The 27,069-nt window shown below is 36.0% G+C and overlaps 1 protein-coding gene across 2 annotated transcripts in view; it reads left to right on the top strand.

The window, feature by feature from the left end:
• The window catches only part of Taf12 (TATA-box binding protein associated factor 12), a 28,640-nt gene extending 7,701 nt beyond the window's left edge, over positions 1–20,939 (top strand). Inside the window, exons 3-6 of one of the 2 annotated variants that reach the window (XM_067111789.1) lie at positions 2,374–2,528; positions 6,992–7,183; positions 10,516–10,708; positions 16,663–20,939. In XM_067111789.1, coding sequence (XP_066967890.1) covers positions 2,374–2,528; positions 6,992–7,183; positions 10,516–10,708; positions 16,663–16,790 — 668 coding nt within the window. In that variant the 3' untranslated portion in view covers positions 16,791–20,939. Of the gene's footprint in view, positions 1–2,373; positions 2,559–6,991; positions 7,184–10,515; positions 10,709–16,662 lie in introns of both variants that reach the window. The other variant, XM_067111788.1, reaches the window with a different exon arrangement.
• The last annotated feature ends 6,130 nt before the right edge of the window (positions 20,940–27,069 follow it).

Genomic DNA, 27,069 nt, shown 5'->3' with positions numbered 1-27,069 from the left:
CCACTGTTCTTTGTTAAAACTTTGTACTTGGGTGAATGACACTGAAAGCTAGGTCAAGATGTGACCCCTGTACAGCTCAGTTCAGTAAGCCTACTATATCAACAAAATTTGTTCTTTCTTGGATAAGCATTCTGGTCAAGAAAAATACAAGTTTCATTGTGAATCACAGTGAAACTTAATTATCAAATTTCCCAGTCAGAAACCATTTTCCTCAACTTGTTCATGCACTTTTCTCAAATCTTATTGTGCCTGCTTGAACATCATCAACATGGCATGACACTGTGCCATTTAGAGTCCTGTCATTAACATTAAAGACCAGGCTGAATACATTCAGTTTCTTTTAGGTATGTGATAACACCTAAGAACTTGGCATGCACAAGTCATTTGAACCATAGAGACATCTTTTATATTTTCATGGTCTCCCTTTCGCCATGGCATCTTTTTGTGGTTTAATGTACACCCCTCAGTCAGTGTCTTTCCCCTGCAGATAATCCCCTGCAGATAAACAGATTACATGTCTGTGGTATGAATAATCCATTGTTGTTAGCAGCAACTGTCAACACAGTCCTGAGAATGGGTTTTTGGATGATTAAAAGTAATTTTCCATATTTTCTCATCCTCATCTCGTGCATCAAGCCTTCTCATATGATCTCTCCCTTGTTCCAAAGAATCATCCTGTTCAAATTGCATTGCCCTTCATCTGCAACTTCACAATAAATTTCATATACTTTTAATTTCTCTGTTCCTTCCTTTTTGTCTGTCATGCATTTTTCATCTAGGTGATACTCTTTCACATTAAGCACAACATTCACCTCTTCCATTCTTTTCAAGTCATAAATCTTGTCTAGATGAACAGTACTTCAGAAACAGATTCTGTCCTCCATTGAACATTAAACCACTTGGGATGACTACCTGTAAATTTGCCACCTTAAAATAGTATAGTGCCCTCAATCCATTTGTCATCTACTGTCAGCTTTATTAGGATTTGTTATCTGGTTTATGGTTAATGACTTAAATTTTTACTCCACTGGTTGTCATAGCTTCCCAACCTCCTTTTTCTTCAGTGATCTTTTTGTGTAATAACAGGCTGCTGCTAGATTTTCTGTTTCACTGGTGGGTTGTTTGTACTTGTGTCTGGGACAGAACTTCTAGACCATTGACTTCGTATACACAAGAAAATCATTGTTCCTTGGGTTAGGTTTCTTAACACAGTCTTGTCCTGTGTCTTTGAAATGCGATTTTTCTTTGAGATCTTGAATATCTGTCTCAGCTTTTACAACAATCTTTCTGGTAATGTCTGCAAATTTGAGATGGTGAAACTTGGGAAAGTTCTGCCATATCTCAAGAAGACAACTTTTCCATCCTGAAAAATATCGTTGGCCAAACCCAGCCATCTTTGATAATATTACCTCTTGTAGTATATTCTTTCATGCCAACCGTAATTTAAAGATTCATGCTGCTACTTCATTTTTTTATGGTGTCTTACCCACACTTGCTAGCTTTAAATATTCCAGATATAGTTATTTTCTAGGGGTTAACTTCCTGTAATTAACATCATTCCATTATTTAGCCAAATCTGAGAAGAACACCAGAGATTACATTTCTGTAGTCAACAACTACTCTTATTGGTAAAATAAAAATTTTACAAATTTGTCAGGGGGAACATTATAATGAATTTTTTCTGTGTTTTACTTGCAGATATAAGTAATCTTCATTATGGGTTATCGTTAATAGTTTTGCATAGAAGGACTTGAACTGCTTCAATTTTGTATTAAACACAATGGAACATGAGGGTTTAATTTTTATCAGAGCACATTTTAAATGTTTAAAAACTGTTGTAAATGTTTTCATGCATGCAGACTCCTCATCTCCTGGCATTTTAGGGAAGGTTTATACAAGGCAGAAGACTAATTAGCTGGAATGAGGGGTTTTGTATTCATGAAGAGTTACTTCTTCCTTAGTTGTTAATAACTGCTGGTACATCATTAGTAGTTTCATCAATTTAGAATTGTCTCTTTTCTCAGCCAGAGGCAGTTCTTAGAGAGTAGTAGTACCAACCTGTATAATAGCAGACATTAAATGGCTTTAGGAATAGCAATTATTGAACAGTATGTGTGTAAATATGCTTGTTTTGTCTTGCCATCAGCTGAAGATGTTGTATTCAGTATGCAGTTTATGGGCTAAATGACTTACAGTTCTCTTCCTGTTATGAATCACTTTGGTTATAAGTTTGCAGTTAAGGCATTTTCCCTGTAGAATTTTGTACAGGTCCACAACATTATAAAGGGTCTTTTGTACTGAAACATTTTATTTATTGATGTAAAATTTTGTTTATTTTACCTATTTGGGAACTAAAACTTTTTGGATTGACAGGTCAAGTAGTAATGTCAACAACTGCAGGATTAACTGGAATAAGTGGACAACAGATAATGACGCATTTAGTTCCAAGCCAGGCACAGGTGGTGCATCAAGCTTCCACTCCTGTTGGTGTTACCACCACATTAGCGTCAGCTATCCCTCAGACACAAGTAAGCCTTTCAGCTATCCCTCAGACACAAGTAAGCCTTTCCATACATTTTATATGTTAGATTGAAAATAGCATTGCCTAAGTATAGCACTTATTGAACTATTTTGGATTCCATTAACTTAAACCTTTCCCAACCTGTGAGGTTGCTACTATCCCTGACTTCTGGTAGCTCCTGAGAAGTCCAACCAATGTCTGGGGTTCCCTGGGACACACCAGAAGAGGGGCCCCTCTACCAGGTTGGGGAACCAAAGTTTCCTCTAAAATCACGGATGGATTGCTTTAATATATATACAGTATATTTGTATGTATGATTATATAGTATGTGACAGTCTTAGCGGGGCACTTGCGGGCACCAGAAGAGTTGGAAGACCTCAACATACTTGGTGAAAACTATGTGAAGAAAGACTGGAGATGAGTGGAAATTTGTGGAAAACAAAACACAAGCTAGACAAGAGGGGCAGACTTTCACAGATGCCCATGGCATTACATGGCTTTGGAGGTGATGATGGTGATGTTTTAGAACTGAAAAATATATTTTTACATGCATACGTGAACCCACTGCCACCATGTGGTATACCAGTGACACATTTGGTAGGGCAGATGACCAGGATGAGATTGTCCTTTTTCACCAAACATTTAAGGAGTGTAGCGTCTACCAATATATTTGTGAGGTGACTGTAGAGGGTAAGTTTCCTGTTCCTGATGTCTCATAGCCCAGGTAGACATGAGGGTGAATTTTGGTCCTGCCAGATAAAGCTCCATGCCTGCAGCAGGAGAGCATTTATATATTGACCCTTTTGGCATAACGACCATCAAGAACTTGATTGGGTAACACAAATATTGGTCAGCAGTGTAGATAAAGAAATCAGAAAGACTTTGAATGCATGGTAACCCCAGGCAGTTTTAGCTTTCAAGAATAATAAAGATTTTTAAACAGCATTTATTCAGGATCTTAAAATTCATATACTAAATAAAAATAACTATTAAAAATGATTTATTTTCTTCACTTTACTTCCTTGATAAAATATGAAAGATTTATGAAAAAGCTAAGTCAACTGAGCCAGTGCTCAGTGGATTGAATTATTGCAAACCAAACACAATGAGCCCCGAGGCCTTGAAAGCCCATTGCACTTATTGTAATAGTATATATATATATGTTGAATGCTAAGTAAGGTAATAGACTAAATGTATTTCTTTCACGTCAGGGTTTGGCATATCTGTACAAATTCTTTGTCATCATACGTCTGAAATGTTATCAATTCGTGAAATACAGTAACTTTTGAATTTTAGAAAAGGCAGTGCATTATAGTATATCTATTATCTGTACCTGAAAAGTTTCACACTATAACAGAAACTGTACCGTATGTTCTTACTGTACGTTTGAACAAATATCAGCTGTACAGTACTGTACTGATCTTCATACTGTATTATACTGTATTATACCTTATTGCCAGCCTTGCCTATTTTTGTACAATCCCTTAAAGTGGATGAGTGTGGGCAACCAGTATGAATGCCTTGTCCAATGATGTCCTGGTGCGTATACAGGTAAGACCACTGTGCTCCTTCCCAAGCATATATCGGGCCACATTCAAGAGGGTGCTGTTAAAAAGCACCATGAGATATTCATGGCACTGTTTTCCACCAGGCATGGCAGAAACCACCTTTAAATGTCACTCAGTAGACTTTCTCCATGCCTGCTACCATCAAGAGACCTTTGAGAACAACTACCTGGACTAAGATCTCAGCAACCTAAATGAGGGGTTCCCCTAGCAGCTGCACCTGAACAATAATGATATAATTATTGAGGTTGCAGAAGTACTATCTTCATTTGAACTTTGTTGTCTGAGGCAGGAAAGCATCAGCCATTCAGTAGTGAGAATCATGACATCGAAATCAATTTTTTTGTTTGGTTATAATGGACTGACTTTATGGAGGCAACCAGCCAGAACTCAAAGTTGTATCGAACTAAGGCAAAGATATTATTAACTACTTGATTGAAGCATTTAATACAGTACCTTTATTTGCTAGACCTCAAGTTTGAGAACCTAAGGCCACCTATTAAAAGTGACTTGGTATACAGTTCCAAATTCTTATATTTATAAGGGTAATAATGGAAAATGGGTGCTACCTTAGCTATAGCTATGGCAAGGTTCATGTATAACCCATCACTTTCTTATATTTTGCAAGCTGGATATCATTTTAGATCCGAAAGTTGAGGAAGTTGTCTTTGTCTACTATTAAAAGATGTAAACTAGCATTATCCCAGGTGTTCATGAACCAGAATGTGGATGGCAGATGTGCCAACATATGAAAGAGAAGGCCCTCTGAGAAGTATAAAGCCCCCTTGTTGGGATTTATTATTAATCCTGATGCACATTTCTAGTGAATTTTATGTAGCTAGGTTATACATGTGTAAAAATAGCAGAATGTTGGCTTGCTTTCTCTGCCAAGATAAAGACACAGACAACTCCTATCTTGGAGTGTCTTCAACCTGCATTATTTCTGCTCTGCCAGCACAGCTAAAAGACAAGGAATGCTTTTCTCTATGCTTGGCTAGAGCTATGAAACTTTGCCTTAAAAGGACTGAATCTCTTATAAAGGGGTTTCTCATTTGTTTTGTCTACCATCATGTTCTAACACAAAATTACCAAGGATACCATCCTGTTTTAACTTAGGCAAGTAATAATAAATGCTTACTCTTCCACTCCTGAGTCAGAGACATCCAAGGTGAAGGTTAGGGGTCATGAGATGAAACCTGCCCACCTTCACCCTATGGATTCCTTAGATTCAGTGCCTGTGGTTGATGGCTTCTTTAGTGCAATCAGTTCATCCTAACTAAATAGATGATGGGTTTGTGCTGAAGCACACTTGTTTTATGAAGCAAAATTGGTTTTCTGTTAACAAACCCATTACCATTAGCAAAGTGCCCACATCTCATCCTCCCCCCTTGTTGAAGTTGGTACAAACCATGCTGTCAATGACAAGTTTTCACTGCCAGAGGTGCTCAGTGATCCAGATACATAGTCAGAGAGGTGGAAAGGGGACTGCTGATTTCAGATTAGGCCAATGCAAAGTAATGGACCTGTATATGAAAAAAAAGTTTTTGTGTTGCAGCCTTTGTTATTTGCAGGTATTGTTACAACCAGTTCTGAATGTAACACCTTATTCATTTGTTTTTTCTGCCAAGAATTTTACCAATGTTAGTGCTCTGTGCATTTTTGGGTACAGTATTTATAGTTTGCTTCAAGTTTTTTGTTTTCTGAGTCTGTGTATGTTCTTCGTTATTTTCCTATGCTAACTAGCAAATGAGTATTTTCCTTGTCAGTGGTGAGAGCACTGGGGTTTGATCATCTGTAGGTTTGTCACTGTTGTGGACTTTTTTTAACAAAGAATTACACTTCAGCAGCCAAGATTGTAATACTCCTTTTGCTGTCCCTGCCTTCTTGTCTGTAGTGAGAATGACTCTCTGCTATGACCTGTGAGGGCCATTCATCGCTAAAATTAGGTAATATTTACCTCTACATAAATGTTTCAGAGGATGAAGCAGGATGAATAAGAGTGATAGTTCACAAGATTAAAGCACTCTCCACATTCTTGGCTTTTAGGCATAATGTTGAGATTTTAACATATTTTAAATGCAAATACCTGGTAGTGTCAGACTACATTTGCAATTTTCTGTCATTTAGATGTTATGCATCATATTTGGGCTGTTAGTTGATGTAGAACAAGTTTTACCTGAGGAGGGAGATGCAATGGAAAGTTCATTGTATTCCTCCTGACAATTTACCTGTATGAAAAACTTGTATTCTTCGGGTTTCCTAATACTTGAAATGACCCTTTGATTTTAGTTGAGTGCCAGTATCTGACTCATACGGTTCAAGAATTGTCTCCTGAGTCCATTGGATACTTGCAAACAATCTAGGTTCCAACTTTGCAGTCTTTTACTAATTTGGTATTCAAGTATGATGTGATTGATGATGATGTGATGAAACAGTAATTTTTCAAAAGAAAAGCAAGCTTTTTGTATATGATTGATAGGTTTGTATGAAAAGTAGCATTTTGATACAGACCCATCAGTCATATATGGAATTCCTCCTCCCAGCACATCATTTTCCTTGGTTTTGCACTAAGCTTGCACAGACACTGAAGGTAGCTAGGTCCTGCAGTGGATCCTTAGTGTTCACACATGAATAATCATTCATGCATGCAGATTATGGATTTTTATGAACAAATAGAATTGTTTTAAAAATTTAGTTTTTTATCTTATGCCCAATGTAGTCCTACAATTTTTAAACCAATCATTTGATATATCATTTGTGTAATCTGTTAAATTTTGAAGGCTTACACAAAAAATTTTTTCTCAGTTAAAAAGGAACCGTAGTTTGTAAGAAGCCATTTGATTGCTTTGATAAACTGAAATAGTTATGACTCTATTTTGAGAATATTTTGTTTTAACATTTGTAGCAGGTTGTAAGTGGTCAGAGTGTAGGAGTCCAGCAAGTTGTGCAAGGACAACAGATTCAGGCTGTTAGCAACCATGTGGGGCAAACAAATATGGTAGCAGCTGCTACAACTACCCAAGTGAAAACTCCTGTACAAAACCAGTCTGTTCCAGCACCTGATACATCTATAAATACTTCAACTGATACACCACCTGTGAGTAAATTGTTATAGAATTGTTTTCTAGTGATTTTGTAACTTTTTAGAATTCCAAATAGACTAGGTTTACAGTAAGAATGTATGAAATATTGTGTATTGTAATCAGTTTAGAAATAATAATGTTTAGTAGCACAGGGGATTGGTTATTGAATACACATCCATTTTGTACTCCTATAAAATGTTGTCTTTAACAGTGATAAACTGCAGTATATGGAAGTCATATTTTTTAAGTAACAATAAATTTTCCACTCACTGCTTATAATTTAACATTTTCATTTGTGAAAAGTATTCATCGACACTTTGGCCCTCTGATGAAATAAGAAAAGAACACAGCAGCTACCAAGTTAGGCTTATACACCCAGTGACAGACTCACTAGTCCAATCCAACTCCTTCCTTCATTTTATTGGTATGGTTGGCAAACAAAGAAGGGAACTCTCATTAAGAGTAGCGGGTTTGTAAGAAAAATTAATTTTACTTTAAAAGACTGAAGTGCCAGTCATTAAATGTTTATTAACAAGTAGTTGGCACTATTCTGCAAATGATATATTTCCTCTCTAACTAAGCATTTTTTATGAATATTTATCCTGTTGCTGTCACTATTCAGCACAGTAGATTTACTACGCAACAAAGCGTAGCAAGGAAGTTGTCAGTTTAGGAATTAAAGAGAATAGGTCTGTTCAAGCACAAATTTTTAGCATAGGGTATTAATGGAAGTTTTTCAGTGGAAATGAAATTATTATGTCGGTATTTTGAGAAGGAGCTTCCCATGAAGTCCTAAGCTCCTGTAAGTGGGACCATCGTTCTTTAGTACTTGAAAGCAGCCTCCATACAAATGCCATCAGGCTTCTTAGGCTTATGGTTGAATTTTGTACTTTGTACCAAATGTAACATATGGTCTTGCAAGAGGTACTCAGAATTACGAAATATACTTGGAGCAAGATATTTGATGCCCAAAATGCATTACAAGAATAAATGGGGTAGAGAGGGGATGTGAGAGCCTGTTGTGATAGATGGGGCTGGTTTTAGAAGAGACAGAGCATTACTTTTACCTTGGGTATGCATTGGCCCATGAAGCAAGAGTTCAGAAAGCGGTAAGAAAAATAGAATCTGCAGCAAGGATGAATTGGAGAGAGCTAGACTAGTGTGGTTAATAGGAATGTCCAGTTTGTAGAGGAGCAGAGAATTATGATGGGTAAAGGCCTGTACTATTTTGTGCAGCAGAAACATGAGCACTAACAAGAAAAATGGACATGATTTTCAAAGAGTGTGACCATTGACTGTTAAGGTTACAAATGAGGAATTAGTGGAGAGGTGTGATATCAAGACTGATATTGTTTGCATGTGTGATTAGGAACACAGTTAGTTGAAAAACAGTTGGTATGGAAGTAGCAGGATGAAGACCTATAAGAAGTCCCAGGGCACTTTAGAGAAAGGAGATGGACTGGGCCCTAAACTTCAGGGTAGTTCAGGCAGAAAGAGCACAAAACAGAGAAGTCATTTCACAACTAATTATATGAAGGAAAAAACAAACAAAACTGTTTTTAACGATGATGAAGACTTGATTACTAGTTTTCTTGGTTCTTGTATGTGGAGTGCAATGCAGATGTGAAATCTTAAATTTATTCATAACCCAACAGCTTGAAGTTCTCAGTGCTGCTGAAAATGCTACCAAGATACCAAAGCATCAATGCATCAACTGTGAAGTACACATATAATGAGGAAAAGTCATTCTGTGCATCTTGTGTAAATTACTTCTTGCCCTGCCCCTCTTGTTTAGAAACAGCTACTGTAATGTGGGTGCAGGATTGGTATAAAAAGGCATCTCAACACCATGTAGACTCAAAAATGATCGAAAAAAAAATGCCATGTCCTTTTATGAATATGTAAGGAAAATAGATGGTGAAGGTCTTTCTCTGCAGACTTTTGAATCAACAAAGACTAGTTTGATAATTTTAGGAGAAGGTCTCGATTGCAAAATGTAAAGATTATAGAAGAAGCAGTGAAAGATATAATAAACATTTGATAGAAATCTTCCATTTCTGTTTGTGTATACATGCATCAGTGTGTGAATTCTCTGGTTACCCATTACAATTGAACACTGTAAATTGAAGTTAAGAAACCATCCTATATAGAGGCTCACAGTAACATGCTTATAAATACAAGTCAGGTTTACCATATGTGGCTTTTGAATACAAGAGAGGAATCCATGTACTGCATTTAGATAAGATTTCTTTAACAATCAGGAAAACACACTTAGGCTTGAAAGGGAGGGATTATTATTAAAGATATGATATACTTTAGTTAAAAGGATACAGTTGTATTTACAATACTGTATTGCATATTGCATAAAACATTTGAAAAATTACCACCTCATAAGAAATAAAAGAATTCGTACAATATGGTAATCTAACATAAACTCTCAAACAGTCTTTGGCTACATTAAATTTCATGTGGGACCAGTTTTCAAACAGACAAATGACTTGGTCTTTGGAATCTAACCATGACAATAACTGAGGAGTGTATTCTTACTTATAAGCAGATGAACTCTTGTCAGAATTATAATAAGCCATGTTACTTTGGTTATTTTGTTACACTGATGTTCTGACATCATGCTGGTTTACTGTTCTCATCAGACAGTAGAATTCCTAACTAGAATGCAAGTAAAATCAAAATTGAAATATGAAAATGTGTTTAGATGATGTATATCGTAAGGCATTGCAGTTCTGAAAATAATAAATATCCAAGGTTAACTGTGTTTACCTTTTAAATGTGCCCACCAGGGCATTAAGATATACAGCACTTGAAACACAAGATTTTTATTCATGGAGCACAATGCTTAAGGAAATCTTTGTAAATACATTTGTGTATTGTTACAGGTCTCTCATGTCTCTATATCCTTGGTGTAGTTTTATGTTTATATTTTAATGTTGTAGATTAATAGGTCAACACCCAACATCCTCTGACTAAAAAATGTCTCTTCAAGACGTGCAGATGCATGGTAAAATTTACAAATTTTTTGCTAAATTGCTCTTCCAAGCTGTTGTGTACCTTTTACTAGGACATAGTGAATCAAATTTGAGGATAAAATGTTTGTAGGCACTGTTCATGGCAATCCTCAGTGGCATCATGATAAAATAACCTGTTTGAATGGCTTGGCATCTGCATAAATCAAGTGTACTAGCAGTTAAGTGACATACACAGTTCTGAATGACCAAAGTAGCATGTAATTGATTTTTTCTTTGAATCATCTAAAATTTTTCTAGTTGTGCAGACTTTTGTGGAAAACTTGCTTGATAATTATTTTACGATTTTTGTTGACTTTTTTCAGGTTTTGAGTAAGCAAAGAATTACAGAACTTGTACGGGAAGTTGATCCCAATGAGCAGTTGGAAGAAGAAGTTGAAGACATGCTTCTTTCAATAGCAGATGATTTCATAGAGTCCACTGTCAATGCAGCTTGCCGATTAGCGCAACACAGAGGGGCAAGATCTTTAGATGTCAAAGATGTCCAAATGTATTTAGGTAAGGATCTTTTTATTTTTTGTAATGTTTGTTGCTGTATGTTTGTACATGTGACGAGAAAGGATGAGCAGCAGTTTGTTAGAAAAGGAAAAGGAGGAAGGTCATAGAAAAGTGGAGAGAACTCATTTCACATCAAACACCTTAAAGGGGAAAACTGATATGAAAACATTTATGATGATGTTGCTGTATGTGTTTAGATTATCAATAATTGTTTTTTACTGAAAGTTTGAATTGCCTTAACAATGAATTTTTTGCACTTAACAGTTGTGTATTTATGTGACCCAGTTAGGCAGAAAGTGCTTTGGCTAATTGATAAATCTCACATTTATTGCAAAACCTTTCCACTATGGGAAAGGATCAAATAATGTTATATATTAGATAGTGGATGTTCAGATAGCAAAGAGGTTACTGTACTTCATTCATTATATTCAAGTGCTGGATCCTTCGAGTTAATTGTTGACTGTCCATGGGTTAAACAAATAATCTTTTTGCAGACTAGGTAAAGTTACTTAATTGCATTAATGACACAATGATTGATGTCTTAATCATATAATGGTTTTGAAATTCTTTGGTTCAGTGTTATTAAATATTGTGCCCATTGTGTCAAAAATGACCTTAAAATGGTGAGTAAGTGTATGTGAAAAAATCAAAGTAAAGGTTAGAATTATTTTTTGTCATGCCCCCTTAGTTTGATTTTAGATATTTAAAGCATCATGTGAAACTTCTTCTTCGTTTAACATGCTTTTCCCATTTTTTATATGGGATAAGCATGATTCCTTCTTTTGAAGAACATTGATTTGGCGTTGAGGTAGACCCTAGCCTCGATTGGCTGCCCTGCCTGACATCGCTTAGACCCCGGTGGCGCATGTGTGCATGTATCGTACCAAATCCCCAGCTCCCTTTCTCCCAGCAGCAAAAAGAGTTGAGCAGTTAGGTCGACAGTTCGAGACGTGTGATGTGTCTGTTATGTTTTTAGAAGATGGAGTGGCTTTGTTTGTGTGTGTATTAGTCTGTAACACCCATTTGCTTTCAGCAAACCTATCCGTTGATTACATATATAATCCCAGGGTTTCTACACAGACAGCAAAGTGTCCGCCTCTCTGACCGGTCGGCTGCGGATTTGAAACTGTGCCACAGACCTCAATGAAGTCCGAGTCTGCTGCTCTCCCAACCTGGCCATTGAGGCTCTCATCATGTAAAACAACAGTTTTTAAAAATGAGAAATTCTTCAGTGTAAAATCTGAAAAGAGCTAGAAAATCATTTTTATATGAAAGCTGAGCCAGTTCCCCTTAGGAGACCCTTCATAACCCCACCCCTTCAACATTTTATTTTAAAATATAATAAATTGCATGTAATTTTGTTATTTTCAAAGCTAGAGTGAGAAACTTTTGTTTTGTATTAAAGAAAAGCTGAACCAGTTTCCAATTATCTTTAAAATGGTGACCAGGAATATGAGGCACCAAACTTTTAAACACCTTTCAGGCCAAAAAAGCCCCCTATACTTGGAAACATTGGATACTGGTGGTATGTCTTTCTACAACAACATTGAAGGTTTTAGATTGGATCCTGCAATGGCCATTAATCCCTATATCCTACAAATTTGGACTCTCTCTGTCACCCAGGATCGATGAAGAGTCAAAGCTTTCTTATCCTCCTTCCAAGAGTAAGTCTTCCTTATGTTAAGACCAAAGGTTTGTTCTGTATATGAACAAATGACAAATTTTAAATCAATTTATATTTTTCATAACTAACAAACTTGTGGTCTTAATGTATACAGCCCACCTCAAGCCACCCCTCATTCTTTTCCTGGCTGGAAGGAAACTGGGATGATGGTGTGTAGTTGGGGAAGGCAGGTCGCGCAGCTTCCTCTTCTCCCTTATTGGCCGACTCCCGTTGCCACCAATTCCTTGTGATATTTTTAACCGGAATCCAGCAGGCTCTAGAGAATTTATTCCTTACTTTAAGACTGCAGGTTTGTTAGTCATGAAAAATACTAGTTGATTTAAAATTTGTCATTTTTGTTGAGACCCATTTCCAGATTCACTGGAAACTTGCAAGGTAGGTGCATAACTATAGTTAGTCAAAACCTGAAAGGGAGGTTAGTATTACCTTTCAGGATATAGTTGCTCTTTCCCCAGACTTCTGCAAGGGGCATGAAGATCAGCTGAAGTAGGATCAGTGGTTAAGAGGCAGGCTGGCAGTAAAGTTTTGACAGTAATTAGATGCAGGTCCTCTAAGCCCACTGAAGCTTGCATTCTGCCATCTACGCTGGCCAACTGAATCTCATCTTAGCAGACTCCTTCCATATGGGACATTAGTTTTCAGAGTACTATAAGTGTATCCAAAGATGATGTTATTTGATGGTGTCCACGGTCTCAGAAGAATTGTTCTGTTGAATTTTATCCATCATTTTCCCAACAATCTCTGAAGGTCTGTGCAGGTTCTGTGCTTTGGCTTAAGCACTGTCTTTCAAGAGCTTACTTCATGGCTCCTGAAATGGTATCAAGTGAGGTATCAAAACCACTGGATTGTCTTAATGAGTGCCCACTGATGAAAGTTTCAGCCATGTATTAAAGCCTAAGCCTCGAGGCATCAGAGAACAAGAGGGCACCCATTTCTACCAGAGATGTTAGGGTCATAATTATTTCCATATCAGGCATCTCTGTCTTCAGCCTGAACAAAGATCCTACAAGCCCAACCACCTTCTTGGAGATGAGCCTGTCCCACTTCAGAGGCCATAGTTGGCCCAGACAGAGAAGGTCAAAGGACTTTGTTTTACTCTGTTGATTTGCTGTAGAGGAGATGGGGCACAATTCTAACACTGAAGTTAGGGTTCAGACCTGTTTCCAAACTAGCCTTCTCCAACTTCAGTTGTACAGTAGATGACCTGTCTCCACACTGCCAGACAGCATCCTGTGTCAAAATTACAAGACAATTTTGGAAATCCTTTAGTGTTAAACTATGGGTTGCATAAGAAGAAAGGCATACACATCAGCCTGCAGGGACAAAACTGCAGATCTTTTGGCTTTGCAAGCTTTCCCTCATCATCTAAAAGACAAGGGTGTAAGTTACATGTCAGGCCATTAGACTACAGGGACTCCCTAAGGATCAGTGGACAGTCTCTCAGTAAAGGGGTTAGTGCCATCGGTGCACCTTACATAATGTACTTTAGGCATTACTAAAAGGTGTTTGCAGCATTTTGTCACCCCCTAGCTGCATCCACTGTTTAGGCTTACTGTATACTTTACTTCATTCCTACTTCCTTTCTTTCATTTGCTTAGTAACATCTTAACTAATATGTCTTAGTAATGTTGTTGGGTTTTCTCCTGGTTTCACCTTCAGATCCTTATACTTCATCTCATTTATTTTTTGGATCTCTTCATCTTGCTACCCAATCACACCAACTCCTTTTAATTGTCTGAAATGCTGAATGGATGAAGATGCTCCAGTGCTTGGCTTTATTGGCTAAATTTCGGGATACATTCATTCAGCCATTCAATGGAAGATCCATAAGTTTTGAAGTGTGGGTCATTTGGTGATCTTTGTGCTCTGTTGAGTGGAGCATAATGTTGTGGCACTAATTTCCAGTTATCTTCAAGGAAAATTCAACACAAAAGTCTAGGCATTTCCTTTCTTGGTCCTACTTATTCAGTCACCATCAAGAGTCCTTAAAGTGTTGATGACAGCTATGGCTCAATCCTTGCACTAATATTAGTAGTTTCCAGTCTTGTAAAGACTTTGTAGGCATGCTCAAAACCTTTAAATGATGGGATAATGTTATGGTAGCATTCCTTAAAGTGCCACCTCCAGAACTTAGACTTCTTCAGGCGAGACACACAGCCTGTCATTGAGGTTGCATTAACAGACTTTTCTCTTCTGAGACAACTAGACAATTGCTAATTGGAAGGAAGTTGTTGCAGATCTGCACCAATTAAAGTGGCATCTCTGCTGAAACTAGTGGAACTGAATTGTCACCTGCCACCTATGGACCTCTGTACTACAGGCAGTGGACAGATTGTTATTTAAGCTATTAAGACAACACATATATGTCCATGCAGAATAAGAACTTAATTGTTAGTTCAGCACTCGATTTAGGCCGAGTAACAAGAATGGAGGAGTTGGTCTTTCCTCAAGCTGCCAAACCAAATGCCAAGGCATCTGGTTTGGTCCTTTCCTCAGTTCTTGATTATGTGACTTGGTAGATGTATGAAACCAAGGAACTTTCTTTCTTTGAGAACCTCACCCTCTAAGATAGTACTTTTATTCCAAAAGGCCTTGTCTTCTACCTTATGAGACATCAAGTAGAAGGAATACCTTCTCCTATATCCATTTAGGACTGAGTATCTTCACTGCATACCTTCTCCTATATCCATTTAGGACTGAGTATCTTCACTGCCCTTATCCACTGACACATCCTTGATGGTAGTGAGTGAAAATACAATTTACTTATGATTTAATGTATTGCATGAACAAATAGTTATACTTGTGAAGAGCAAGCTTCCAAACTATAGATTAAGGGTCATGAAATTATGGCTGTTTTAGACTATTTTTAGTAGACAAAATTGACTTTGCTCCATTTTAATTACTACCTCTGGAGAACCCTTGTTATGCTTTCTTTGAGATCTGCTTCCACATTCATTTGTTGCAGTGGGAGCAGTGGGCCAAGTGTTTTCAGTTCCAGTGGAGAATCTTTGTTATACTCTTTGAGATCTACTTGTGCATTTTAGCTTCTCATTTTCTGTAGTGGGAGCAGCATGCCAAGTGTTTTCAGTTTCTGAAGGAAGGAATGTAACATAGACTTGTCGTCCTTATTTGTGCAGTTTCCCTATTTAATCAGTCCATGAAGTGCAACACAACCCTGCTAACAAGATTCCAGTCCACTTCTTGACTATTTGTTATTCTTTTGAATTTTTAGGTGTTCTGTACAATCTTCCTCTAGAAGTTCTCTGGTTCCTCCAGGCCCTAGATGCCTTCCCACCTAAATAGTTCTTCAACCTCTTGCCCCTCTGTACCCCACCACTGGTCCAAACAATACAGACTAGAGGGCCAGTGGAGCCCAGGTACATGGATTACCAGCTGAAACTGGAGGTTCTCTTCTTTGAGTGTCTGAAAGTTTGTGTGGATGCACTTAAAGGCTATTTTTAGGAATGGACTTGTGCACAAAAAGTGTTTGTTTTGAAAAATCAAAGAAGAAAATTGTTTCTTTGCTATTTGTAGATGATGTGGTTCTGACATCTGTATAAGTGTGGGATGTATTGCTTATACAAAATTGACATGCCTCATCCTTCATTACTGTATTGTAATAATTCTAGGTATCCACTGCAGAGGCTTAGTATGTTTCCTTGTAACTGATTCTTTGTCATACACTTTTCTTATCTGACACTTGTCCATTTGAGATCTATAGTGTTGTACAAAAAGCTTTAGAAGACAAGAGCAACTGAAACCCAAAGTGTTACACTGGAATAGAGGACATTCCTTTCAGTTGTTAGCATATCAGATTCCAAGTATATTCAGTTATGTAGGGTTCCAGTTCATATCAGAGTTCATGTAATGTATAAAGTTATTAATCATGCTATCAAAAGAGCAGTTTTGGTGGCTGTGTAAAGTTTGGTAGTGTACTCCAAACAGCTGATCCAAGATGAATGGAATAATAAATGTAATAATGAACCTGTTATTAATAACTTGCAGAGTATTGAAAAATAAAAAAAGTAAAGTTTATGTTTTCATGATTCTTCAGATCTCAGAGGTGAAATTGTTGTGGACCTTATTAGAATAAATCAAACCCATTGTCTAGTTTCAACAGTTCTGATTGACCTGTTATGCTAGCTAAGCTGATATACTGTACTGTACTGACTTACACTGTTAGCTTTGGTCTAGCTGCTTTTTTGTCAAAGCTTATTGGTTGTTTGTTAAAACTGAGTTAAAATGATCAAGTATGTTTCTTTCTTTTCAGAACGTAATTGGCATATGTGGATTCCTGGCTTTGGTACAGATGAACTTCGTCCTTACAAGAGAGCACCAACAACAGAAGCACATAAGCAGAGACTAGCACTAATAAGGAAAGCGATTAAAAAATATTGAATTTATAGATATTATTCCTTTATGTTTCTGTAAATATATAGCTGAAGAGAAAAATGAAGAGGTGCCCAAATTGTGTAAGGATAGATTAAGGTAAAGGTACTATAACTGACTCGTATGTTTTGTAAAAGAAAAGTAAGTGCTGGTGTAGAAATGTAGTTTGAAAACAGAAATTGCTGTTAATAGTGAAGATTAAATGAATCACAATAGGAAGACTATAAAAAGAACTCTTCATACCTCACAAGAATGGTAACTGGAAAAATTCAGAGTGTCTTGTTTTGATGTGCTTTATAAAACTTACTACTGTTCTGTTGGTTTGCAGGGATGTTTGTATAAGTTTCAGAACTTTTTAGTAGTTTTATTTTAGTCTCATCTAGGGTGGGGGTATATTGGTAAAGATCAAAATGGAGATGAAAATGTAGATGCTGCAGGCAAGCAACCACACTAGAGTTGAAGGTGCTCAGAAGCCGTAATATTTACAGTACATTATAGTTTTTGAACAAGTGTCTTGTGAGGATTATGCTGAAAGGCTAATCTGTGTTTTTTGTTTATAGGAAAAAGCAATAGAGCTGAAACATGTTCAGATATATTTTGTTGCTCATAACAGTTTCAGTTATGTGGAATGTTGAAATCTCGACCTCTACTTGTAGTGGGTACATCTTTATAAAAGTGGCTCATATAACTAACAAAATTATTTTGTTTAAAGGTAGTGAATTATGTTTTTACACTGAATTTAACACTACTTTCTTTGTTGTGGCAATGCTAATAAATGTAATGTTGTATTGTTATGAATGAAAAAAAAAACACAAGGTTTTCAATGCTGTTATTTTGGCAATTCCAGTTCTTGAAAGAAGTTAATTTGCTTAGATATATAAGTATAAATTGAAGGTTAATACAGTAACTAATTTGTAATTTAATTAACAAGCAAAATTCTGGGATTTCAGAAAAGAACTGTGAGGTAACTTCAATGTCTGCTTTTGAATAATTGCAAAGAAACAAGCAGATTTTGTTGAGTATTTTAGATTTTGAATTCACAAATGCAAAACTGGTAGGTCAGTTTTTTTGTGTACCGTATTGTCATTCCTGAGGTCATTAGAACACAATTGCTTGGGATATCAGAAGTTGATTAATATTTTAACATGTCAGATTACTTTCCTCTTCAGTCATATGGTTCTTACAGCTGATTTTCATAACTGAACAGCAAAAGCCCAGTTATATGGATTCTTCGGAACCTCTCTTCTCAGCTTGTAACATGTTTGGTTGGTCAACTTTGAGCAATAAAGATAATTTTATATCACTTCAATCACAATTTACATAAATACCAAAAGGTATCCATACTGACACACAATGTCCAATCATTCATTCTAATAACAAAAGGTATCCATAATATTCTGAAAAGAACAGTACACTGCACATTTGAATCTTGTAACTTTAGTGGTCACGAAGTTTAGGTGTTGCTGTTGCAAAGAGCAGGGTGTAATAGATGAGGCAGAGGCTTTTTTAGCAGTATCTCTTAAAGAATTCATATATGATTATCTGTTTCACTGATGCTGTTATCTTTGCCTGAAAGTTCTTGTACATCACATGGTACTGCATGGCTTTTCAGCTCTCAGCATAGATCATCTTATAGTAAACTAAAGGACTATCTTATACTTGTGATGCAGTCTTCAGTGTAACCTGTTGATCTTCTTCAGCATCTTTACATTTCTCTTTAGTGTCTAGTGCATCCAGATTGGTGACACTTGAAATAAAATAATATGCTCTTCTGACACCTTAAGACCACTGGTGCATCATTTTGCACTCACTCACAACCTCTTGTATCTGAGTTTGCATGAGACTTGGGTATCTGGAGTACTTCTAACACTGCATTGTTTTTAAATTCACTGGTCTGCATGACTCAAAAGCCCACAAATTCCTCCAGGTCATCCTTATTATCTTGGAACAAAGTACCAAGCCACAATTTCCTCCATGACCTTTGTATCATGAATATTGCACCATCTTTTAAATCACCAGAGAGTGTAGAGAACAGAAAAGCAGGAGTTTAACAGTTTCTTTGCACAGTATGCATGATAGCTATATTTAAGTTTTTGGATTATCCATGGGCTTGATTAAAAAGGTTACTTATGGTGACAAGTAAATGGCAAATATATTGCAGTTTAGCAGCCTACTCAACAGAAAATGACCCTGATGGTTGTTCAGTAAAGGAATAGCCTTCGAATTTGGAGAGAGTCCTTCCATCTCTAGATTAGCTTTTGCTCCTTGCACAACTAATAGCTGTCAAAGACTGTTGTGTTTATCTTTGCTTTTCTTTGCACAGTGTTACATGGACACCTGACTGGGATCTTCATTTCTTAATATAAACTGTCTTCAGCTTGTTTGCATTGAGCATTCCTGAGATGGATTTCACTTGGCTGTGTTGTTCCATGAACTGCGGAGGAAACACTTTGTCCATCTGTTAACTACACCTTTTTCATCCCTTTCCATTTGGTTGTGGTTGATATTCCTTAGTCTGTGAATTAAAACAGTTCTTTCCTTTGTTGCTTTATCTCATAAAATGTGGAATAGCCGATTTGTCTTCCATTACCCATTATTTGCTTCCTAGCAACACCAGCTTCTGCTTTTTTGTAACAATTCTGTCCTAAGGACAGGTATTATTGTATCCTATAAGGACACTTGGACACTTCCCTGGAAAGCTTTTCTTTTATCAGAGGGAATTTTAGAAAATTAGAAAAAACTGAGTTTGCAACATAAGCTGATAAATTGTTGCCTTTTAAAAAACTGTGAATAGTAGTACAAGTTGAACTGCATTGTACAGTCCATTTTTAAGCTTGGCATCACTGCATATTCCAGTCACAGGAGACAAAAGCTATCTGTCAAACTTCATAAGTGATGAATTAGTTTCATCTCTCTGAGAGATTCAAGAAACTACGTAATGATCCTCATGGAGGAATTAAACATGTTGTGAAGACTGGTTGGTTACCTTTCAGAACCTAAACAGAAACATACAGGCAGAAGAAGGCCGAATTTTGTCTTTGAATTTGCAATTGTTCACCATAACATGGTTGGCTGTAAAAACAGATCACTCGTCAAAATTCTAACAAGTAGCTTCTAGAGGCAGATTATATATCTTAGGTCATAAGTTAGTCACTTGAAAATTATTCTTTTGTTTAAGAATTTAGTAGACTGAATGCTTCAGTTGTACTGTACCTATTTTTGTGTAACAGAGGTTTTTTTGGGGTGGTGCCAGATCTAGCCTTGAAAGATGAAGTTTTATGAAAATTACTTTAGTTAAAGTGAAATACAAGTACTGTACATGGTGAAATGACCATAGTGCTGTGTCCATGCTTTTTTTTGTGCAAAAGAAGATACAGTTTTGTATTTTACCTAAGAATATTTAATGATTTTTTGCTTTTTAGCTAGAGTTAAATTTCATTTCATTTTTACTGAAGTTACATTTAAGGTATTACAGTAGTTCTATATCAACCAAAGTTTCAGTTAAATGTAATTATTCCTTCCACACTTTGGGTAGGCTAGGAGGCAGTCACACTTTGAGCTGGTGGTTTTCTCAGATTTTGTGCAAAGTCTTTTATTTATTAAACATTTATTTTTTTTTGTCAGGAAAGGTGGAGGGGATATTTCATGTTAGCAATTTTTAATCTTAAATACTAGAGACTGGTGTATTAGATTTTTAGTTTTAATCTCTTTGTTTTTAATTGTTAATGAGCAGTGCTTCAGATTGGTTATTTACAATATATGCAGCATATATCCAGTCTATTAGCTGTAAGTACATTAATAGAAGTTCTAAGTTCTAAATATGGAAAATAGCCTACTGTGCTGCACAGATTTAAGTAGAGTATGCAAACATCAAGTATTGTCAGTATTTAGAGTCATTGGTCCAACTGGAGGCCACTTAGAGCCCAGATCTTGTGTCAGAAAATGTCATAGCATAAGAGTGAAATGCATTTTTATGTGTGAAATAGTGATGGTAATATGTAGTGCAAAGAAAGAGATGTCAAATGAATGGCAAGTTCATGATTGCATGGAATTATAACTGGATTGGTTTATTATTTCAATGTTTTGGAGAAAAATGAAAGCTGTAAATAAAATACAAAGAGTGGTAATTCATCTTTGTTATGAATGTTTATCACAGCAGTGGTTTTGTTTTCTTTTCCAACGTGTCTGACTCTCCTCAGTTAAGTTCTCACAGCATAACTTGGTAGTCTGGTTAAACTACCTGATACTGTAATATAATACAGTAATCTTGATTAGATGCAGGTGTGTATGGTGCTATTAGAAATGAAGGCATATCCTTATTTGTATGCAATGATTGACACAAAGGGAAATGAGTGGAGATCTTTGGATGGCCATGTTCTTTGTCTTTGATTTTTATAAAGATTTTCCACGAGGGTAACTTGATTTGTATATGTTTCATTAATAAGAGAGTGTGAGCTAACTCCTGGTTTGAATATGGATAGTTGTGTTTTTTAATTAATTGTTTTTCTCTTGACCTTTTTATTGACATTCTCAGTTTTTTTATGGCTGTATCATAGTGATGTCAAATACTCTGGTAAAGCATTAAATGATAACTATATGTTTCACCTACATACTCATCATTTATATTAGCCCAACATTTTTTATTTCTTCATGAACTGTAGACACTCTATTCCAGACTCAAAAATCATCTGCTGGCCTAGGTTTCAGACAGGTAAGAACCCAACTTTTTGAGTGTATAGTTGTCAATAAGTTATGTAGTCCCAGATTTGGCAGAACTTTTGCTGTAATGAGTTCATTTCCCATTAATTCATATAGCCGTTATTTCCTTGTCATTGTCTCTCTTTTGCTTGTATACTCAAAGAATAAGTAAATCATTGGCTGTTTTCAGTATAGTTTTTGACTCTTGTGACTGCCACTACTCTGGTAAATGGTGTTTTGCAACCTCGCTAACCTGTTTGTCTGGTGGTATTTACCTTGGAGGAGTATTTTGAGAAATTTTTGGGTCGTTAAGTGATGTAAACAACAATGTTGTTTAGTGTGTATTATTTCCTTTTTCTGTCTTTCTCTTTGGACTTAGTCAAGTTTACAGGTGCATGTAGTGGTTAATGATTGTTTTGAGTGGTTTGTTGCCATATCATTATTGGCTGGTCATTTGTATGTTTTTATGTTGATTATTGTTATTCTGCTCCATATCAGAAAATTTTTACTGCTCCTGCTCTTATTTTCCTCCTTGGGTGCTTTGTAGTAACCCCTTAACTAGATAAATTGAAAAAAAAGTTTATGAACATGATATTAAAGTTTTAACATCGAGTACTGCACATATTTTTGTTGGCACCATTATGTTCAATCATGCCATTTTGTACACCCTCTTCTCTAATTATAGTGTATTTGACCTGCCAAAATCTGCTTGTACTGCAAGTGATAAGATAAAAGTCGGGAAAAAATAAATTTCTGTGAGCCATGCATTTAGCAGTTCTTTTCTACCAGGTACAGCACAAGCTAGGCATTGTACAACAGAGAGTATGGCAATTGCCATAAGCTGAGACTTCAGAGTGACCACTCTCAGTCTTGATCTCATGGCACAAAATATAACTTTCATATGACATGCATTGATCACTGTTATTGCTTTTACAGAATTAAATAAATACTGTCTAAAAATATCACATTGCTTAAATTAAAACTTCTCTTTTTCAACAACGCTCTACGTGAGTAAAAGGTAAGATGGAACTGTGTTTATAAAATACAGCCCAAACAGAGATGTAAAATTGCATTGTAAATTATGGCATGTATAAACAATATTCGAAAATACTGTTCAATAGAAAAATTGTTGGTATTTAAAAACATTTTCAAAAGCTTGTGGTTAATGAAGTAATAAAACAGTGGAAGGAATTGTATGGCAGTGAAAAACTTTAATACAGTAACTGGAATAAAGAACTTAAGAAGAAGGAATGGTTGCTGTATAGTAACAATACAAAATCTTACTAAAAGTGCTGAAGTATAATTTTTACATCATTATGACATGAGAATATTCTGAAATGAAAGGAATAGTATGGGAGAAAAGAAAATACTGTACATACAGTATATGCATTAATTCTATTAAGCCTTTGTAGAAAGTTTGATAAGCATTTAAAACTGCTTAGCTTTTAAAATAGGTTGTGTGATGATAGGTGATTATTAAAATAAGAAATTGTCAGTCCACATATGTAATGATAAATACATGCATATTGCACTTTTTATTGAAGGATATACTGAATAAATTGTATCTTTATGTAACGTATTATAATGGTGATAAAAATGATAGAGGATGAACTTCAATTCTTTGATTCCAAAAACTAATTTGCCAAGTGCTTGGAATCTGTTGTGAATATACAAAAATGGAATGATAAACATTAGAAGTGCAAATGATGTGTTGGATGACAGAAATAATAAAAGAATATCTGAATTAATACAGCAGTTGTTTAATGGTAATAAAGTACAAGGAGAAAATAAAAATTAGGAGGATTTTTTGCGGAAGGCAGGGTGACGTTTTTGACTGAGAGGCTTTCTCACAACTCTCAACAACTTGAGAGAAGCGCACACTCTGGCATCCTTACTATCAAGGCAAAGCAGAAACAAAATAATCAGAACTCTGATTCACTATTGCATTGAAGGCTGTCTGTAAGAAACTTGAATACAGCTTTTTTTTTTATTTTAACTTTACATATATGTTTTGCTACAATTAACATTTAGAAATTGACAGTAAAGTAAAGTACTGTACACGTTGCTGTATGTATTCTACTTAGTGTTTGATAATGGTAAACTATATTGTATTGTGCAGCAAATGGTTTGGATAGATAAGAATTGTATGTACACTGGGACACCTATTGATGGTAAGATATGGTATAGAGGCTATCATATGCTACATCTGGCATACAAAAAATTGACTTGCTAACTCCACTTACTTTGGCAATGCATACACTAAAATTATTTAAAGAAAACTTTTTCTCAGAGTAAAGATCCTTTTCAGTTGTTTCTGACTACGTTATCTTTCAGTGACTGCATGTGCTTTAGAAGCCCTTGAAAACTGTTGTCCTGAAAATCCCTTGGTTCAACAAAGTAAATTTTCATTCCACAAATTACAGGAAATCTCTATTAATAATGAAAAATTTTGGGGTTCTTGCACATGAGACATTAAAGAAAATGAAGATGCTGTTAAACCGGGCAAAGCTGCAATCAGTATGACTAGATTAAATATATTTGTTCCTGTTGGTCATTTGTTACCATCTCTAAAACCTCTCATTTTCAGTAAATCTCAGGTACTGTGAAATAATGAATCTGAAAATGGCAAATTAAAACAAATAAAACCAATTGTTGGATGTGATGTTTTCATTCCAAAAAAGAATGCCACATTGAAGTAATATCTTGTCTTCAAGTTGGTCAAACTTGTTTGGCTTATTGGTACTTGGTTACTAACTCATACCTGAATATGGAGGATGCAGAACGATACAAACATTTTTAATGACTGTCCAACTTTCAAACATCAATGTATGTTAAATATCACAAACAAATCCATGAAAGAATGTTTGTCAGAATCTTCAATATTTTCAGTTTATTCAGTTATTACTTTTTTAAGGTATTGCAATGCATTAAATATGATGTAATGTGATAATTGAGAACAAGCCCTTTGTGCCAGTGGTCTGGTTAAACTATTAAGAATGATAATAATATTGGATGATTGGAGTGAATTCCTATGTAATTTTCTTTGTTTGCTTTTTGGGATATGACTGCAGCAAACTACTATCTGTTATAAATATGGAGTGAGTATTCAAGTCCATTCTTTTATTACAGGTGTGTGAAATAAGATGGTAAGGTTTTCTGTCTTATGACTCTTAAAAGAATAATTAAGCCCCTTAACTGGTTTATGCATGGCCATGTACTTAATCAGAATGCCATCTCATTGACTTGGATCTGCTAGCAATAGTCTTAGATTTTACAATACCTGCAACTATACTGAGCCAGGTAAGCCATTTTGTTTTACCACTCAAACTGATCTTCATGTGCTAATGTAGTGGCAAGTCTGAGTGTCCATTTTTAGTGAAGAAATTCATAATGTAACCTTAGCTCCACACCATCTTGTTTGCATAATGGGGACTGGGGCACAACCTGTAAAATGTAGTGATGATTTAGGGAGAGCCTTAGTTGTGATGAAATTGTTTTGGTCCCTAGTTCTTGCATTTCAGTGATTGAATAATACTCAAGGTAATGGTTTCTAAGTTGTTCCTTTGATCTTTTGTTCCTTTGAGAATTTGGACCATTTTTTTATATGAGTATTCTTGGTGCCAACTGCAGGTTTAGTAACAACATGATTAATGGGTGGTAGGTAGATAAGTGGAAGGGTACCACCTTCTCATGTTAGAAACTGGTCATTTTTATACCAATCATTTTTTCTTCAACGTTCATGTGTAGTCATCTTCTTGCTGTACCATACTCGTGCTATTGGAGCTTTCTTTCCCAGGTATTTTTGTCTGTTGATGGTTATTGACTTAATTGTGGATGTTGCTCAGGCATAATCACGGCAGAGTCAGTATTATACCTCTCTTTACAGCCAAATGGCACCATCCCTGGAAGTCATAGCTCCATACTGTTGGGTGTTCGAATCCCCAATGTGCTGAATCATTTATTAATTATAATTTCCCTTCTATGTTATACCTGAGGTAGAGCAAATTGATATTCAAGTATTCAGGTACCATTGTACATATATAAAAATATATATATATATATATATATATATATATATATATATATATATATATATATATATATATTTATCTATCTAATTGGTGATTTGTTTACTGAGCAGATTTTTTCAAAGGAATATAGTGTAAATTGGAGTTATATATTCCATTCCCCAAAGGATAAAAAATAAAGGCATTTTAACTTGAATTTAACGAGATTAATATGCAGAAACCATACAAAATCCTGAACAAAATAGATAGGTAAAATTCTTGCAAATTTATTCTCATTCTACGTGTACTTAAGAGACATGATGGTATATGTGGGAGATGATGAAGAAGATGGTAGACGTTTTTTTGGAAGGGGGTCCCCTTCCATAAAAATGGTCAGGGTTCTTTCTTTTGTCTGACTGCTACTTTCTTCATGAGACTCAGTGTATTTCGGACTCACTGAAAACCTGAAAAGATGTGCGTTTTTCTGCATTTTAAAATATTGTTAAAGTGAGACATAGCATTGTCATTCAGCAGGTTTCTAACATGACTTGCTACAGCTTTGTCAGGATGGTATTTTTCAGGAACCTTTGCACTTTCCCCATTCTGCACACATTTTTTTTATAAGAGAACTAGACACATCCTCCATTCCCCACTTCTCCTTTAAAGACAATTCCTCAACTGCTGTCTGTTTCTGCTCCTTTTGAAGGCCCTGCAGTTCTTTTGTGGTGTGGTCTGCTATGTGCTCCTCCACTAACTCCTCCACATCCTCATCACTGACCTCCAAGCCCATGTTATTGCCCAGAGACACGATATCCTCCACAGTCTCAGCCTTAAAGCCTTCAAAGTCCTTTTCTGTTACAGTATCTACCCACAATTTCCTCCAGGCAAAGTTCATGGTCTTTGTCTGTGAGGCTTATGCAATGGATGATGTTGAAGTGGCCTTTTCAGAATTCTCTGAGGGTCAGATCTGAATTAGAGGTCATTTGAAAGCACCTTTAGAACAGCGCTTTGTGTCAAGTTTCCAGAAATTAGAGGTGACCTGCTGATCCAGCGTTATGAAGTTAATTTCCTCCAGCAACTCGGCCTCCAAGGCGAGGGGATGAGCAGAAGCACTGTACAGCACAGCACAAGAAGGGCCTTATGGGACCATTAGTTTTCACCCATTCAATGAAAAAAATTGCCTGGACCAAGCTTTACTATTTGCTCTCAACATCAAGTGTAGTTTACTCTTCACAACATTATTTCTCTAAGAAGCATAAAGAGAAGATAGCGCCCAAGTTGGTATAAAAAGCTCCAAAATATTCTTTTCAGTTATATGCTAACCACGATATGATGTAATTAAAATATTTATTAAAGCAACTGTCTGACTTATTGTTACAGGGCAACGAACATTTTGGAGCCCAGTAGTATTCTGTAAGGCAGGGCACAGTTCGCGGTGATTGGATTTGCTAAAGCGATTCTCTTACTCATGGAACACCGAACAGGACAGGAAACGTGCAGTCTTTATCTTAAACTAATTACGACAGAAATTGTAGGCTAAATACTATTGCTGCTACACTACAGTACTTATGTAACCTCACTAC

This window comes from Macrobrachium rosenbergii, chromosome 11 (assembly GCF_040412425.1).
Source record: "Macrobrachium rosenbergii isolate ZJJX-2024 chromosome 11, ASM4041242v1, whole genome shotgun sequence".
In the NCBI taxonomy this organism is placed as follows: domain Eukaryota; kingdom Metazoa; phylum Arthropoda; class Malacostraca; order Decapoda; family Palaemonidae; genus Macrobrachium; species Macrobrachium rosenbergii.
This window is presented reverse-complemented; position numbering and strand designations above follow the sequence as displayed.